The 17,113-nt window shown below is 39.5% G+C and overlaps 1 protein-coding gene across 2 annotated transcripts; it reads left to right on the top strand.

Annotated features, from left to right (window-relative positions):
• Positions 1-69: 69 nt before the first annotated feature.
• On the top strand, positions 70-15,250 carry smim29 (small integral membrane protein 29). Of its 2 annotated transcripts, none has more exons than XM_056233330.1 (6): positions 70-195; positions 1,234-1,419; positions 1,843-1,868; positions 5,403-5,508; positions 14,792-14,868; positions 14,963-15,250. In XM_056233330.1, exons 2-5 carry the CDS (start codon positions 1,282-1,284, stop codon positions 14,858-14,860), a joined length of 339 nt encoding a protein of 112 aa, XP_056089305.1. In that variant the 5' UTR covers positions 70-195; positions 1,234-1,281; the 3' UTR covers positions 14,861-14,868; positions 14,963-15,250. The 2 variants fall into 2 exon arrangements, with proteins under 2 accessions (XP_056089305.1, XP_056089304.1); XM_056233329.1 differs by having other exon boundaries at positions 83-288.
• Positions 15,251-17,113: the final 1,863 nt, after the last annotated feature.

Genomic DNA, 17,113 nt, shown 5'->3' with positions numbered 1-17,113 from the left:
GTATGATTTAATGCAGTGGCGACATCTGCTGATGAATATCGTGCATTGAATAACTCATAACTCCTCCCTCCAGCACCACCATCATCGTTTCCTTCTCATCGCAGGACTTGCTCTCCGTAAACACTGCCGGTGGGGGTTTAGTGTCAGACAACCCATGACTTGTGTTATAAAAACTGGATTTGGAGTCGTCTTATAGTTAAGTGACACTCACTCTGCTCTTCTGACTGAATCCGGCGTGTTTACTTTAATGCCTCGATGGTGAAGTTTGACTGGTCATGATGTTTTCACGTGAGTCAGCAGACACCAGTGTTATTATTATGACCGCTCATAATTATCGCGGCATTGATGATATCAGTGCTAGTCACTGTAATAATGCAACTACCGTTATGTAAACAAACGGGGGCAGATAATGTCAGTGAATGCGTAGTTTTTCCGTAAAGTCATGTGCGACATAAACGCTTTGTCATTGTAAAATGTGCATTAAAGCAGTCTTCTGCTGGACGCTTTGCATTAAATCCAAATGTTACACTTCCCTAAATAGAGAGAAGTTGTGCGTTATGCAGATTGTGTGGTATTAAAAGATGTCAAGCTCTATTTTGCATTTACCTAGCTTTAGAAAGGCTGTTTGGACTATTCACCCTTCACACATAGCCTAAACTACACACTAAATCGTAGTATTTACATGATACGTTAAAGAATACCTCAAAAACACACAGCATAATAACAATACAACATTAATGCTCAAAACTCTTATTGCTGCAATGGTGTATTACACTTGCGTTATGGTATTATTTGTTGTACTGCCTTTATGTATGCTGATTTAAATAGCAATAACAACAACAATATATGTTTTGCTGTATTACAGTTATGAGAAAAATTAAGATACAACAAAAATCTTCAAGGAAATTAGAAAGGAAAACCCCTATAACACATTCAGCCATAAGGGAATTGTCATTGGCACAATGGGGGAAAACGTGGATCTAAAGCAGGCTACATATTGTATCTTAAAATATCGCTAAATCAACTTTTTCCCTTTCGATGTTGGAGTGAACGTTACGCACATCAGTGTTGTAAACGGGAATGTTTATTTGCCCGATTAAAGAAACTTTCAAATATGACTGATCTAGCTAGTAGATAAAGTGCAAACAAGTTTGAAATAACATGATGAAGCCCCTTCAGCTCTTTCCCAGCATTCCTCGTCCATGAATAAGTGCATTCTCCTGTGTTTCCCAGTGGTTCCCGGGGCCGAGGGAGCATGTGGGAGTCACATGTGTGCAGGAGATGAGCAGTGAAGGCCTCAGCATGAACAGCACCACTCCTCCTCCTCCTCCTCCTCACGGCGGCGGTGGAGATGTGGCCGTCAGCTACGTGCTCGTGCCCTTCTTCCTCCTCACTGTGATCGGGGTCCTGGCAGCAGTGGTGGGTGCCGGATAACACACGTCTGCACGCTTGTACTGGGCGGCTGTTCTTCTGCTGGTGTGGGGGAGAAGGGGAAGCGCATGATAGTCTGATTGAGCAGATCATCCAGAAAGACAAAAGCCCTTTATTCTGTTATGAATGCACTCTAAAAAAATGCTGGGTTGTTTTAACCCGATTTTGGGTCAAATATGGACAAAACCAAACGTTGGGTTAAAAATGACATTAAAAAAATTAACCCAATGTCTGGGTTTGTCCATATTTGACTCAAAATTGGGTTAAAACAACCCAGCATTTTTCTGACATTATTTCAGACATTGTTCAATGTGCTTTCCAGGCATTGCTTCTAGGAAATAATAATGTACCTTTATTTATATTGCGCTTTTTATATGTACTATTATTTATATGTACCTTTTTGTTTCGTAGGTGATGTACATAAGGAGGAAACGGAGGTAAGTAAACACACTCCAGCGCTCTTGAGCAAAGTTTTGACTGATTTTTGTCAAAGTTTTTTTTTTTTAATGTTTTTTAAAAGAAGTCGTTTCTGCTCATCAAGGCTGCATTTATTTGATCAAAAATACAGTAAAAACAGTAATATTGTGAAATATTATTTACAATACAGAGTGTTTCAAAGCAGCTTTACAGTGATAACAGAAAAATAATCCAACAAAGTTTGTTTCCAGAAGAGGATAGTGTCACAGTCCAGCTTAAGTAAGGTTATTTGGTTCATATATATATATATATAGCCGCTCTGGAGAAAACCGTGATGTCATCGTCCAGCTCAGTTCGGTTCTCATATAATGGTGTCAATGCAGACAGATCAATAATATTGTTGAGTATTAAATTAAATGTCCCCAACTAAGCAATATGTTGCAAAGCATATATTTAATATGTTGTAAAATATAATTTATTTCTGTTTTTTTAGCTTTATTGTTCTAGTCTTCAGTGTCACATGATCCTTTAGAAATCATTCTCTTTTTTATTTTACAACAATAAAATATGAGGAGAAAGAGAAAACGACAACGGGAAAACAAACAAGAAAAAGGCAGAACACATGCTGCCAATTACTCAATGCAATCTGGAATTTACACGCTCAAAAATACAGAAATCAATACCTAAAATATAAAGTCATGCCTTAAATGAATTTTACTATATAGCAGGTGTATCTAAATTTAAAATATGTAAAAAAAAATATATATATAATGTACTTAAAAATGATTGGGATTTAAACGTAAGGTTTGCAATGGACCAGTTAAGTGTATTCTCTTGGTCAGGATGTTGATATATCAACTGTTCATAGTGTTTCTGCTTTATTCTGATATAATATTTCATAGCGTATTGTCCCTCATAACCGGTAGTACAACACGCCTATAAACAAGCTTAAGTATCACTAGCTTCACATGACAGAAGAGAGCGGAAAAGTTTTGTGTAGGCTTTCAAAATACTCCCACGTATTTTTCTCTGAACCCGCATGCAAAATCTGACTTCGCTTTCCGCTCCAGATATACACTTTTCAAAATAAAATATGAATTTAAAATGTAAACGACTCGCGCTCTTTCTTTCTACGGTAGCCTTTTTTCCCTTTGGCCATGTTTTCTAATACTACATTTAACCATTGATTCATATTTAATAATTGTATCGGTTTCCAATATTGAAGAATAGCTTTCTTGGCAAATAGTAGAGCATTGTGGTGCAGCATCAATCTCTGAATGTGCTCTTAATAAGCACATTATTTATCCATAAGGGGAGAACGGTATTTTAATCTTAAAGGGATACTCCACTTTTTTGGGAAATAGGCTCATTTTACAACTCCCCCAGAGAGTTTTACCGTTTTTGAATCCATTCAGCCGATCTCCGGTTCTGGCGGTACCACTTTTAGCATAGCTTAGCATACATCATTGAAGTGGACAAGACCATTAGCAGTTCTCAAACAAAAATCACCAAAGAGTTTCGATATTTTTCCTATTTAAAACTTGACTCTTCTGTAGTGACATCGTGCACTAAGACCGACGGAAAATGTAAAGTTGCGATTTTCTAGGCTGATATGGCTAGGAACTATACTCTCATTCCTGCGTAATAATCAAGAAACTTCACTGCCGTACCTTGAGAGCAGCAGGCGTTATGATATGACGCAGCGCCTGAAAATAGGCCACCTTCCGTCAACACAACGGAACTATTTTCAGGCGCTGCGTCATATCATTACGCCTGCTGCACTCATGGTACGGCAGTGAAGTTTCTTGATTATTACGCAGGAATGAGAGTATAGTTCCTAGCCATATCAGCCTAGAAAATCGCAACTTTACATTTTCCGTCGGTCTTAGTGCACGATGTCACTACAGAAGAGTCAAGTTTTAAATAGGAAAAATATCGAAACTCTTTGGTGATTTTTGTTTGAGAACTGCTAATGGTCTCGTCCACTCCAATGATGTATGCTAAGCTATGCTAAAAGTGGTACCGCCAGAACCGGAGATCGGCTGAATGGATTCAAAAACGGTCAAACTCAACAGTTTAACTCTGGGGGAGTTGTAAAATGAGCCTATTTCCAAAAAAAAGTAGAGTATACCTTTAAGAACAATGTACAATTTCTCTGTAAACTCCGAGCAGAAGTTTTGAACCGAGGAAGCGTAGAGAAGGGAGGTCTGTGTCTGGGCTAATGAGGTTATCGTGTGATTGTTTTCTATGCATGGTCTTATATTGAACAAGTTATAAATTAGAATTATTAATCAAAGAAAACCTATTTTTACAAAAGTTGGGGTCAGGGTATAGATGCATCTGAATCCCAGTTTTCAGTGGGTAGAGAGAGATATTTATATATTTAGAAGACAGCAAGTGGTCTGTGAAAAGTATTAGATAATATTTTTTTTTCCCGAAAGTGAAATAACTTCAATCTGATTAACAGATGAAGACGGTTGTATTGTATTATAATTAATATGTATTATATTTGATTTGTTTTACTCTGAATGCAATAATCTTTATTATATTTAGAAATCAATCTATATGCTGGTTTGCTGCTCCGTTATTATTGGTGCTCAAATATAATTAATGGTTCTTATGTTTATCAACAGTTTTTTCTGCTTAATATCTTTTTTATGGAAACAGTGATACATTCTTTGATGAATAGAAAGTTCAAAAGAACAGACCTTATTTGAAATATAAATCGTTTTTAACATTATAAATGTCTTTACTGTCAGTTTTGAATGATTGTTTTAAATGTTTCTTACCGTTGAATGATAGTGGATTACAGTTTCCACACGCATATGAAGCAGTGCAACTGTTTTCAACATTATTGGTGACACTTTACAATAAGGTTCATTAGTTAACATTAGTTAGTCTATTTACCAACATGAACTAACAATGAGCAATACACTTGTAACAATATTTATTGATCTTTGTTAATGTTAGTTAATACAAATCCGGTTGTTCATTGTTTGTTCACAGTGCAGTAACTAGTGCTAACAAATACAACCTTTGATTTTAATAACGTATTAGTAAATATTGAAATTAATATTAACTAAGCTTAGAAGTGTTGTTAACCTTAGTTAACTAATGTTTACTACTGAACCTTATTGTAAAGTGTTACCACATTATTAATAAGAAATGTTTTCGAGCATCAAATCATCATATTAGAGTGATTTCTGAAGGATCATGTGACACTGAAGACTGGAGTAATGATGCTGGAAATACAGCTTTGATCACTAGAACCAAGTTTTGTAGTAATATTTCACAATGTTACAATTTTTTCATGGAATAAATGCAACCTTGGTGAGCATAAAAGTCATGTTTTCAAAAACATATTAAAAAAACTTTTGACCGCTTGTGTAGTTCACTCAAAAACGAGTAAACCCATATGGTGTTCCTCAGTGAAGCACACCAGTAGATATTAGGCAGCATGTCTGAGGCTCTGTTCTCAACACAAGCTGCTGAAGACACCAACACTGGGTCAGAATGAGTGTGTGTGTGTGTGTGTGTGTCTGATGCACGTCTAGGATTGATCGGCTGCGGCATCAGCTGCTTCCGGTCTACACGTACGACCCGACCGAGGAGCTGAACGAGGCCGAACAGGAGATTCTGTGGAAAGAGGAAGACACAAAGGTAAGCCATCCTGTGAGGAAATGAAAAACGCTGATGTCGCTGAAATCACAGCTGACTATTAATGAGATTACTGAAAGCAAATGTCAACATATACCAATATTAATACTTTTAGTCAGAAACGACACAATAATTGATTAAAAGTGACGGTAAAGACATTTATGATGTTTTAAAAGATTTCCATTTAAAATAAATGCTGTTCTTTTGAACTTTCTATTCATGAAAGAATCATGAAAAAAATCCCAATTTCCACAGAAATATGAATCAGCACGACTGTTTTCAACCTTCATAATAATCAGAAATGTTTCAGGTGCTCTTCGGTCAGAAAATTTTCTGTTTTAAATTTTTAAAAATTACAGCTTCATCGGAAAATTACGAAACGTGGTGACTTTTATGGCAATAGGTATGTGAACACACAAAAAAATTGAGGTCATGATTCGAGCAGTTAAAGTGGTCATAAAAAAATGTGTCACACTTTTGCTCTTCTGTCAAACATGACCGACCATAGGAAATGAATGGGAAATTGACAAAAACACAAAAATTCTGAGAATTTTTGTGTGTACAATCTACAAATTGGCCACGATGCAGAAAAAAAGTGCTCAACAATGAAGGGGTGACACTCTAAAACATCAAGAGTGCAAAACAGACACACTCACCCACACACACACACACACACACAAACACACTTTTTATACACATACACACCAATGAATTGACCGACCGTAGGAAATGAATGGGAAATTGACAAACACAAATTCTCTACAAATCGGCCACAATGCAGAAAAAAACATCAATAGTGAAAAACATTACATAATGAATAATTATAATTAATATATATATAATATATAATATAATAATTATTAAAATTATTAAAATAATACATAATATAATATTTAAAATAATAATTAATATAATATTTAAAAATAATAAATTAATATGTTTTAAAATAATAATAATAATAATATAAATAATAATAAGCTGTGAAAAACCATTACAGTTTTTTTTTGTATTTTTTTTATTGAATTGTAATGTTACCTGTTACAAAATGCTTTCTCTGTATTCAGGTTTGACTGTAGTAATAATGCAAAAACGTGTACACTTCACATCAAATTTATTTAAAAAACAATTATAAACCATGGCAACAAATATTATTTGAGAATTAAAAAAAATAACACATTCAAATCCACATCTTAAAAGTAAGTAATTTTGTCCAAAAACTATTAGCGAATTCACAAGCCTCTCCATAGAGAGCTAAACAGGCATCTAGTGGTTACACCATGAAACGACATGTTTTAACGACATGTTTGTCTCAAAATACCAAATTAAAAAGAAAAAATATTATTGAACAAAAATAAATTGCATTGGTTTTACTGGGATGGAGGAAGTTTCATTTTTAGGTGTCCGGTCAATTCTGACTGGGAAGATAACAAGTGTGACTCCGAAACGAAGAGCACCTGAGGGTTAAGCGATAAATCAGCATATTCCCATGATTTCTGATCGTTGGCCACGTACACACTGCAGCTAAATTCGTTTGTCAGGTCAGCTTTTAGCGCTTATTAATCCTGTTCTGGAAACAACCAAATGAACTATCGAAAATGCAGGTAGTAACAGCAGCATTTACATTAACTCTACGTAGTGTGTTCAGAACCGAGCTGAACAACTAAAGCGGTACGAGCCTCGAAAAAAAACTGCGAACAAGAACAAACCCACAATAAACCGCAATAAATCCAAATGCTTTATGCTGAAAACTCACTTTCATAACTCCATCGCTTTATGATCCAAGCTTAAACGACAAGCCCAAAACCGCTTATAATAAGTGGACATGGCAACACTGCTAGAGTCGCTCTGTGACGCCGCCTCTACAAGCACAAGCAGAACAAGACGCTTTAGTTCAAATGGCTTTTGTCCAAACATGAATGTTGCTACGGTTACCACGGTGTCAATCATCTCAGCTTCGGGATTTAATGCATCAATCCTGCATTTAAATGCACTCGTCACTCCTGAAACTTTACAGTGTGAATGTGGCCACTGGAGTAATAATGCTGAAAATTCAGCTTTGATCACAGGAATAAATTACATTTTAAAATATGTTCACATAGAAGAAGTTCAAGAGCTGTGAGTAACTTTCTCTTTGCCTTTTGTAGTTTGATTCACATTAATGGCGAATCGTCAGCAGGTTTATTAGGCTGCTGCCACTTTAAGTCTGCAGATCAAATAATACACATTATATTTTCTCCCAACTATTTATGCTCATTTAAGACACAAATTGCGTTTAAGTGAATACTCTTATTTTGACACATTTGTGTGAGTGTGTTTTATCGTTAAGACATGCACATGATGGCTAAAGTGTAACGTGCTTGTCTAGTTGCGGCCCGTTTCGGAGCGCACGCACAGAAAGCCGCCTTGAAGTTGGAAACGGCGTCTTTTGCGTGGATTATTGCACTTTTTATCGTCAAATACGTCAATTTAGCAACAGTAGAGACTGCGTTTTACAACAATCACAGGCTCTAATTCTGACGTAAAGTTTGGGTTTTATGGAGAAATGACAGCGCTGTGAAAGGGAAGGAAGTTAGAACGCTAGTTTTTATTAATTTAATATCACAAATGTACATCACATATAACAGTTGGCAAAGTGTGAAGGCTGAATTAGCAGAGCAAAAGCATAGTGAACATTAAATATTGCAATCCACACAACAAAATGGGAGACATGCCACATATCACTGTTCAAAACTGGACAAATTGTAGGTGCGTCTCGCTGGCTCATCTGTGATCAGGACAGCAATAGTGTAAATGTGTCAATAATGTTGGCATAGTGAACCACATCCAACATGAGTAACTGTCGACGTAAGAGGACGCTGTCTGAAAGGGGTTTCCAGGTACTAACCCGGATTGTATCCAAAATTCATTAAATCATTGCAAAATTAAACGCGCACCTCGACCAAAACTGTTCGTCAGGATCTCCACAGGGTCAATATTCATGGTTGGGCTGCTATAGCCAAACCTTTGGCCACTCGTGTCAATGCCAAATGTCGGTTTCATTGGTGACATCGGTGTAAATCTTGGGCTGTGGACAATGTGAGACATGTATTGTTCTCTGAGTCCACCTTCACTGTCTTTCCCACATCCGTGTGAGTTACGGTGTGGAGAAGAACTAAAAAGGCTGAACACCCGGACTGTTGCGGCCCAGAGTGAAGCACGGGCGGATCAGTGATGGCATTATATCATATAGATCAGAATATCATGGCATTCCCGACTGTGCCTGATGGACACGTCCCTGCCAAGGACTGCCAAACCGTTCTGGAGGACCATGTGCTCCAAATGGTTCAATCGTTGTGCCCTGAAGAGGGTGTCGTGTATCAGCATGATAATTCTCCAATACACACAGCAAGACTGCTGACCGAAGGGTTTGATGAACATGAAAGTGAAGTTGAACATCTCCCATGGACTGCACAGTCTCCAGATCTATGTATTATCAGACACTTTGGGGTATTTTGGAGGAGCGAGTCAGTAAATGTTTTCCTCCACCAGTGATTTCATTACTGTTCTGGAAGAGGAACGGCTCAAAATCCCTCTGGCCACTGTGAAGGACTTAAATCTGTCATTCCCAAGATGAATTGATGCTGCATTGGCTTTAAAAGGAGGCCCTACATCACACTGATAGATTATTGTCGTCTAAAACCAGGTTTTTCAGTTTCATCGTCCAACCCTTGTACATACAAAATACCACACAATGTTTGCTTTAGTTTGCTCTGGACAGCTATTTAAGGGGTCATGAACTGCATTGTTTTATTGTTTTATAATGTTTCCTGTGGTGAACTTATAATGTTAGTATGATTTTTACATAGAAAAAATAACTGTGAGACTTCAGTGTGAACACCCACTGCTGTGATTGGCTGTGAGACTTCAGTGTGAACGCCCACTGCTGTGATTGGCTGTGAGACTTCAGTGTGAACGCCCACTGCTGTGATTGGCTGTGAGACTTCAGTGTGAACACCCACTGCTGTGATTGGCTGTGAGACTTCAGTGTGAACACCCACTGCTGTGATTGGCTGTGAGACTTCAGTGTGAACGCCCACTGCTGTGATTGGCTGTGAGACTTCAGTGTGAACACCCACTGCTGGGATTGGCTGTGAGACTTCAGTGTAAACGGCCACTGCTGTGATTGGCTGTGAGACTTCAGTGTGAACACCCACTGCTGTGATTGGCTGTGAGACTTCAGTGTGAACGCCCACTGCTGTGATTGGCTGTGAGACTTCAGTGTGAACACCCACTGCTGTGATTGGCTGTGAGACTTCAGTGTGAACACCCACTGCTGTGATTGGCTGTGAGACTTCAGTGTGAACACCCACTGCTGGGATTGGCTGTGAGACTTCAGTGTAAACGGCCACTGCTGTGATTGGCTGTGAGGCTTCAGTGTAAACGCCCACTGCTGTGATTGGCTAAGAGACTTTAGTGTGAACACCCACTGCTGTGATTGGCTGTGAGATTTCAGAGTAAACGCCCACTGCTGTGATTGGCTGTGAGATTTCAGAGTAAACGCCCACTGCTGTGATTGGCTGTGAGACTTCATTGTAAACGCCCACTGCTGTGATTGGCTGTGAGACTTCAGTGTGAACACCCACTGCTGTGATTGGCTGTGAGACTTCAGAGTAAACGCCCACTGCTGTGATTGGCTGTGAGACTTCAGTGTAAATGCCCACTGCTGTGATTGGCTGTGAGACTTCATTGTAAACACCCACTGCTGTGATTGGCTGTGAGACTTCAGAGTAAACGCCCACTGCTGTGATTGGCTGTGAGACTTCAGTGTAAATGCCCACTGCTGTGATTGGCTGTGAGACTTCATTGTAAACGCCCACTGCTGTGAAGGGCTCCAGTGCGTCATCAAGTAGGGGCGTGTCCAGGAGCTCAGTGGCTCCAGTGCGTCATCAAGTAGGGGCGTGTCCAGGAGCTCAGCGGCTCCAGTGCGTCATCAAGTAGGGGCGTGTCCAGGAGCTCAGTGGCTCCAGTGCGTCATCAAGTAGGGGCGTGTCCAGGAGCTCAGCGGCTCCAGTGCGTCATCAAGTAGGGGCGTGTCCAGGAGCTCAGCGGCTCCAGTGCGTCATCAAGTAGGGGCGTGTCCAGGAGCTCAGTGGCTCCAGTGCGTCATCAAGTAGGGGCGTGTCCAGGAGCTCAGCGGCTCCAGTGCGTCATCGAGCCCCGTTTTAGCCCCGCCCAAAAAATCCGGAAAATAGCAATGGTGAAAAACTGTTTAACGGTCTAACTCCACAATTCAGTACTTCACAGTTCACAGTCTTTGTAATATGTTTAATCAATACATTTCTAACATTTATAATGTGTTTAGAATTGCCTTTACAGGGACTTTAAAGTAAAAATGGGAAAATGTCTAATAAGTGACCCAACCTTTAAGAAAGCTCCTGTAAACATTTACACTGACAACCACGTGACATATTTGGAATTCAATTAAAAATGTAGTATTAAATAAATGTATCTGATATCTGGTCATTTGACCTAAATCATAACACCCCTCTGTTCAGATTCAGATTTTTCATCTTTGTTACATAACAGACATCTTCAGTAAAGTTTCTGAATCCATGAGAATTCCTACTGTAAGATACATGGACGAAAGCATATGATATGACCCCTGCAGGACGGGAACACATTTCTCCCTCTGATTCTGTCCTTGTATTTGGGCGGATATAAGAAAACGCCGCAATGCCTGGACGGGGAGATGAAGACACATGGCTCCTCGGACGGATTGGAGGACTCAGTAAATCCGAAAACCCAAATTCTTGGTGGTGGAAAAGGACACTAGCATCACAGAGATAGAGGAGAGCTTCAAGAGTTTCCTTGGCATCATCCTCATCAACCAGTTCATTAAGCTGACACAGTCTGGCCTGGGCAGATGCAGGAGGAAACATGGCTTACTTCTTGTTCTCATCCATCTCGTTGAAGCAAGATTATATAATGGTGTGTTGTTAATGTGATGCTCTGTGATGTGTGTTTTGTCATTCCCGAAGTTTGAAGAGGAGGAAATTGTGTGTCACCACTCCTAATCATAAACGTTTAAATTATATGCAATATTATTTATAATATATATAAGAAAGAAAGACATGCATTATTTTACCCATTGTGTATATTGCAAGAAATGAAGTGAAATGAATTTCATATAAATACTGTCCCTTCAATATTTAAGCTCTGGAATGTCTGTCTTTTCAAAGCTGATAATATTGGACTGCAGTTCCATAATTGACCGCTTACAAATCTGTCTTAAATTACTTTGTGTTAACTGGACCTGTTTAGATCGTGTATATCTGTAACTGTAATACGGTGGGTTATGAATGCACGTTTTGTCACTGTGTTGGTGGACACGTTGAGCTGTTCACAGTGTGATGTCATTAAAATATGTTAACTTACATCTTCAGAACTGTGAATTGCACTTTATGTAATAGTAATGAAGTCTGACACTCAATAAATAAATAAGATACATGAACGCAAGTGTGATTAAATATTACATTTAATTCAGTATTTATTTAGTTAATTTTAGAAATGTTGACTAAAGTATTTTTGCACCTGCATTGCAAATGACAGTACAGTGTTTTACAGCAAGTAGTTTAGCAACAGAAAACCGGGTATACTCTGCTCTGATTGGTCAGATGGCCCAGTCTGTTGTGATTGGTCTACTCTGCTCTGATTGGTCAGAAGGCTCAGTCTACTGTGATTGGTCTACTCTGCTCTGATTGGTCAGATGGCCCAGTCTGTTGTGATTGGTCTACTCTGCTCTGATTGGTCAGAAGGCTCAGTCTGCTGTGATTGGTCTACTCTGCTCTGATTGGTCAGATGGCTCAGTCTGCTGTGATTGGTCTACTCTGCTCTGATTGGTCAGATGGCCCAGTCTGTTGTGATTGGTCTACTCTGCTCTGATTGGTCAGAAGGCTCAGTCTACTGTGATTGGTCTACTCTGCTCTGATTGGTCAGATGGCCCAGTCTGTTGTGATTGGTCTACTCTGCTCTGATTGGTCAGAAGGCTCAGTCTACTGTGATTGGTCTACTCTGCTCTGATTGGTCAGATGGCCCAGTCTGTTGTGATTGGTCTACTCTGCTCTGATTGGTCAGATGGCCCAGTCTGTTGTGATTGGTCTACTCTGCTCTGATTGGTCAGATGGCCCAGTCTGTTGTGATTGGTCTACTCTGCTCTGATTGGTCAGATGGCCCAGTCTGCTGTGATTGGTCTACTCTGCTCTGATTGGTCAGATGACCCAGTCTGCTGTGATTGGTCTACTCTACTTTGATTGGTCAGATGACCCAGTCTGCTGTGATTGGTCTACTCTACTTTGATTGGTCAGATGACCCAGTCTGCTGTGATTGGTCTACTCTGCTCTGATTGGTCAGATGGCCCAGTCTCCTGTGATTGGTCTACTCTACTTTGATTGGTCAGATGGCCCAGTCTGCTGTGATTGGTCTACTCTGCTCTGATTGGTCAGATGGCTCAGTCTGCTGTGATTGGTCTACTCTACTTTGATTGGTCAGATGGCTCAGTCTGCTGTGATTGGTCTACTCTGCTCTGATTGGTCAGATGGCCCAGTCTGTTGTGATTGGTCTACTCTGCTCTGATTGGTCAGATGGCCCAGTCTGTTGTGATTGGTCTACTCTGCTCTGATTGGTCAGATGGCCCAGTCTGTTGTGATTGGTCTACTCTGCTCTGATTGGTCAGATGGCCCAGTCTGCTGTGATTGGTCTACTCTGCTCTGATTGGTCAGATGACCCAGTCTGCTGTGATTGGTCTACTCTACTTTGATTGGTCAGATGACCCAGTCTGCTGTGATTGGTCTACTCTACTTTGATTGGTCAGATGACCCAGTCTGCTGTGATTGGTCTACTCTGCTCTGATTGGTCAGATGGCCCAGTCTCCTGTGATTGGTCTACTCTACTTTGATTGGTCAGATGGCCCAGTCTGCTGTGATTGGTCTACTCTGCTCTGATTGGTCAGATGGCTCAGTCTGCTGTGATTGGTCTACTCTACTTTGATTGGTCAGATGGCTCAGTCTGCTGTGATTGGTCTACTCTGCTCTGATTGGTCAGATGGCTCAGTCTGCTGTGATTGGTCTACTCTACTTTGATTGGTCAGATGACTCAGTCTGCTGTGATTGGTCTACTCTGCTCTGATTGGTCAGATGACCCGGTCTGTTGTGATTGGTCTACTCTACTTTGATTGGTCAGATGACCCAGTCTGCTGTGATTGGTCTACTCTGCTCTGATTGGTCAGATGGCTCAGTCTGCTGTGATTGGTCTACTCTGCTCTGATTGGTCAGATGACCCGGTCTGTTGTGATTGGTCTACTCTGCTCTGATTGGTCAGATGGCCCAGTCTGCTGTGATTGGTCTACTCTGCTCTGATTGGTCAGATGGCCCAGTCTGCTGTGATTGGTCTACTCTGCTCTGATTGGTCAGATGGCCCAGTCTGCTGTGATTGGTCTACTCTGCTCTGATTGGTCAGATGGCTCAGTCTGCTGTGATTGGTCTACTCTGCTCTGATTGGTCAGATGGCCCAGTCTGCTGTGATTGGTCTACTCTACTTTGATTGGTCAGATGGCTCAGTCTGCTGTGATTGGTCTACTCTGCTCTGATTGGTCAGATGGCCCAGTCTGCTGTGATTGGTCTACTCTACTTTGATTGGTCAGATGGCCCAGTCTGTTGTGATTGGTCGAAGGCTTACAGAGTGTCTCATTACCATATCTGAATTTACTCTTCATCATCACTTTATACATAGTAACATAGGCGTCGGTTTTATTGTATTAATTCCAGCCCGAGTCCTCATCATTTTGAAGTGCTTTAACGTGGAAGTGCATGCTTTGACAGCACAGAAAACAGCATCTTCTCGACATGAACACGTCAACACGAACCAGTCTCAGTTACAACTACAGTGTTTGAGGGTCAAAGTAGACCTTGTTCGTAGACAGCCAATGAAGACCATTGGCTGGCATTATGCAAATGTGTTACGCTTCTTTCTTTTGGGAATCAATAGCTCCATTTATCTGCACTTTGATTTTTGAAACATTGCAGAAATTTACATTCACAAACAGCAATAAACACACTACATGACAGGTAGAAAAAGGCACTTTAAGAAAAAGGAATATCAAATGTTTCAGACTTACGACAACCAGAGTGGATTTACACATATTTCCAAATATGTACAGCCACCTGGTCTCATGATGTAATAAACCCTTTAATCCCAGTCAATGTAATAAGCCACATTAAATATAAGAAGCTTTCCTTTTTTGTATTTGCAGGTGGTCCAGGGTTGGATGAGGACCTATCAACAGCGCAGACCCTTGCTTTCAAAGAATCCTGATGCATGAAAATAAAGGTTTGCCACAAAACCTACTTTACATTTTGGTGATTCTACACACGATCTCTTAATCTGGTCACTTCATATGTTGTCTCATCGTTCTGTATTGCAGATTCACAAGATGGACAATTTTGAGCAATACGCTACTGTTTTTTCCACGGCAGTTTGAAGCGATGAGCCTAGAAGAGCTTTAGTGAAATGAGAAATGACTCAAGCGTTGGGATCATACTTGTTCACCTCAGGTCTCCTCTTGCAAATATAGTCCATTTAAAGTGCAGCTTTGCTGTCTGAATAAGAAGGACGTTAATTTGCCACTGTTACAATGAATTTATTTATTTTAATTGTATGTATTTTGCTGATATTCTGTGCTATTAAATCCTCGTGAGAGCTGTTTATTTTACTGAGTACGCATGAATGTGATTGCTCACTGTGAGTAAACCGAGACCCAACTAGGTCATCGTGCTAAACTATCACAGCTATTTTTTTATTCTCCAAGCAAACTAGTTTGTCAACTTGTTTAAAGCATGTTGCCAAGATTTGTTTCCTTACGCTGGATGCACTCATGCGCTGGGAAATTCGCCTGCATTATATTTGAACTTGCCAGAATGAGAGAGTGCGAAATTAAGTAGTTAAACATCGTCTTCATTTACTCACTTTCAAGTTGTACCAAATCTGTATCTTTTTCTTTCTTCTGTGGACTACAAGAGAAGATCTTTTTGAAGAATGATGGAGTCCAAACAACATTGGACTCCAATAAATTTCATTGTATAGACAAAAAAATAATGTCAATAATGGGACATTTTCTCAAAATGCCTTTAGTTTGTGTCATAATTCTACAAAACCATTCTTCTAACATTGGCAAAAGCATTAAACCCTTTTTCAAATTGGGTTAATTGCACCCACTTCCCTCAGGCAGTTGTTGGTTGGAAAAGGAAATGAAGTAAAAGCATTTTCTCAACCAACAAACGCACAGTAATTGCTAATGCTAGTCAGAAGCTAAAGTCGTTCTCATTCTAGAGAGCATTTTATTGGACACAAATGTGAAAATGCCTGTGAGTGCAAGATGAGTCATCATTATTTTTTGGCCTGTTTTGATGGAAAAAATGTACACATATTGTATAACTTATCAAACATATATTTGCTGATAGGTTTTTTTGTCAACTTTTGGAAATACGATTGTATAGAGATGACCTCAAAGCTAACAGATATGTAATCGCACATTTCGTTTTTATGCATTCGTCTTTGACTGTGTGTGCAGTCAGACAAACTGATTGTTAAATGTGAGGTTTTGTGCAATGTGACGCAAGAAGTGTGCGACTGAATCTGGCTAGGGTTTTTTATTTATGTATTTATTCTTTTCATTTTGAAGTTCCACTGAAATGAACTGATGTTATCAAGGAGTTTACTGTGAAAGCTTGTTTCCGCCTTGGAATAACAAATAAAAAAGGTAATTGTGACTTTTTATCTCACAATTTTCCTTCTCTCAATTGCGAGTTTATGATTAAAAGGTCCATTTATATCTCGCCGATCGAGAGGTTTCCATTACTTGAGTGAAAATATCGATACAAAGGGTCAAATATTACTTTGTTACAAGTGAAAGTTGTAAAAACAGATTTTGACTGAAGTAAAAGTACAGAAGTACTTGCTTTTAAAAGTACCTATGCATCAAAAGTCAATTAAAATTTTCCATCATGGTGGTTTAAGCCAGTCAGTGGTGCTTCATGCTAGCATACGACTATCTTGAACTCGTCTAAACACTTGTTTAAAGGTTACAAATCTCTTTCCAAAGTCGAAGGAAAGGTTTCTACATTGTGTTTATTTGGCAAGATTAAGCTAAAACATATTTCTGAAAGGACTTCATTTAACGTTATTAGCCCAACTACGGTTTTGCATGCTAACTAACGTCGTTGTTGTTGAACCAAGCAAACGGCCTGAGTAGAGTTATCTTTTGCGTCGTTGCGCTTTTTCAGACTTATCCATATGTCTGCTCTTCTCTTTCTCCCAGACATTTACATGTTTCCATCTCATGCAGGACATCAGGTCTGACTGGATCTCTTCCCAAATAGTCCCTCCCTAACATTTTCATCTCGTTTTTATTAATTGATGAAAATGTCAATAGATTTTTGTCATTCAAAACTGGTTTTTATTTAGTTGTCGTTTTCGTCAATGAAAATATGTTGTGGATGAAAATTATTAGTCAGTGAAAGTATCACTGCTTCATACGGAAACTTAAGCTCTAAAAGCACAGACAATTTCCATTTCC

The sequence above is a fragment of the Rhinichthys klamathensis genome, unplaced genomic scaffold (assembly GCF_029890125.1).
Source record: "Rhinichthys klamathensis goyatoka isolate OS25496 unplaced genomic scaffold, OSU_Roscu_1.1 h1tg000368l_1, whole genome shotgun sequence".
NCBI lineage: Eukaryota > Metazoa > Chordata > Actinopteri > Cypriniformes > Leuciscidae > Rhinichthys > Rhinichthys klamathensis.
This window is presented reverse-complemented; position numbering and strand designations above follow the sequence as displayed.

Bases quoted from the DNA above. Each gene is read 5' to 3' on its own strand.
- smim29 (XM_056233330.1), top strand. From the start codon at position 1,282: ATGAGCAGTGAAGGCCTCAGCATGAACAGCACCACTCCTCCTCCTCCT. The intron at 1,420-1,842 runs GTGGGTGCCGGA...TTTGTTTCGTAG, and splicing joins TCGGGGTCCTGGCAGCAGTG to GTGATGTACATAAGGAGGAA. The intron at 5,509-14,791 runs GTAAGCCATCCT...TTGTATTTGCAG, and splicing joins GGAAAGAGGAAGACACAAAG to GTGGTCCAGGGTTGGATGAG.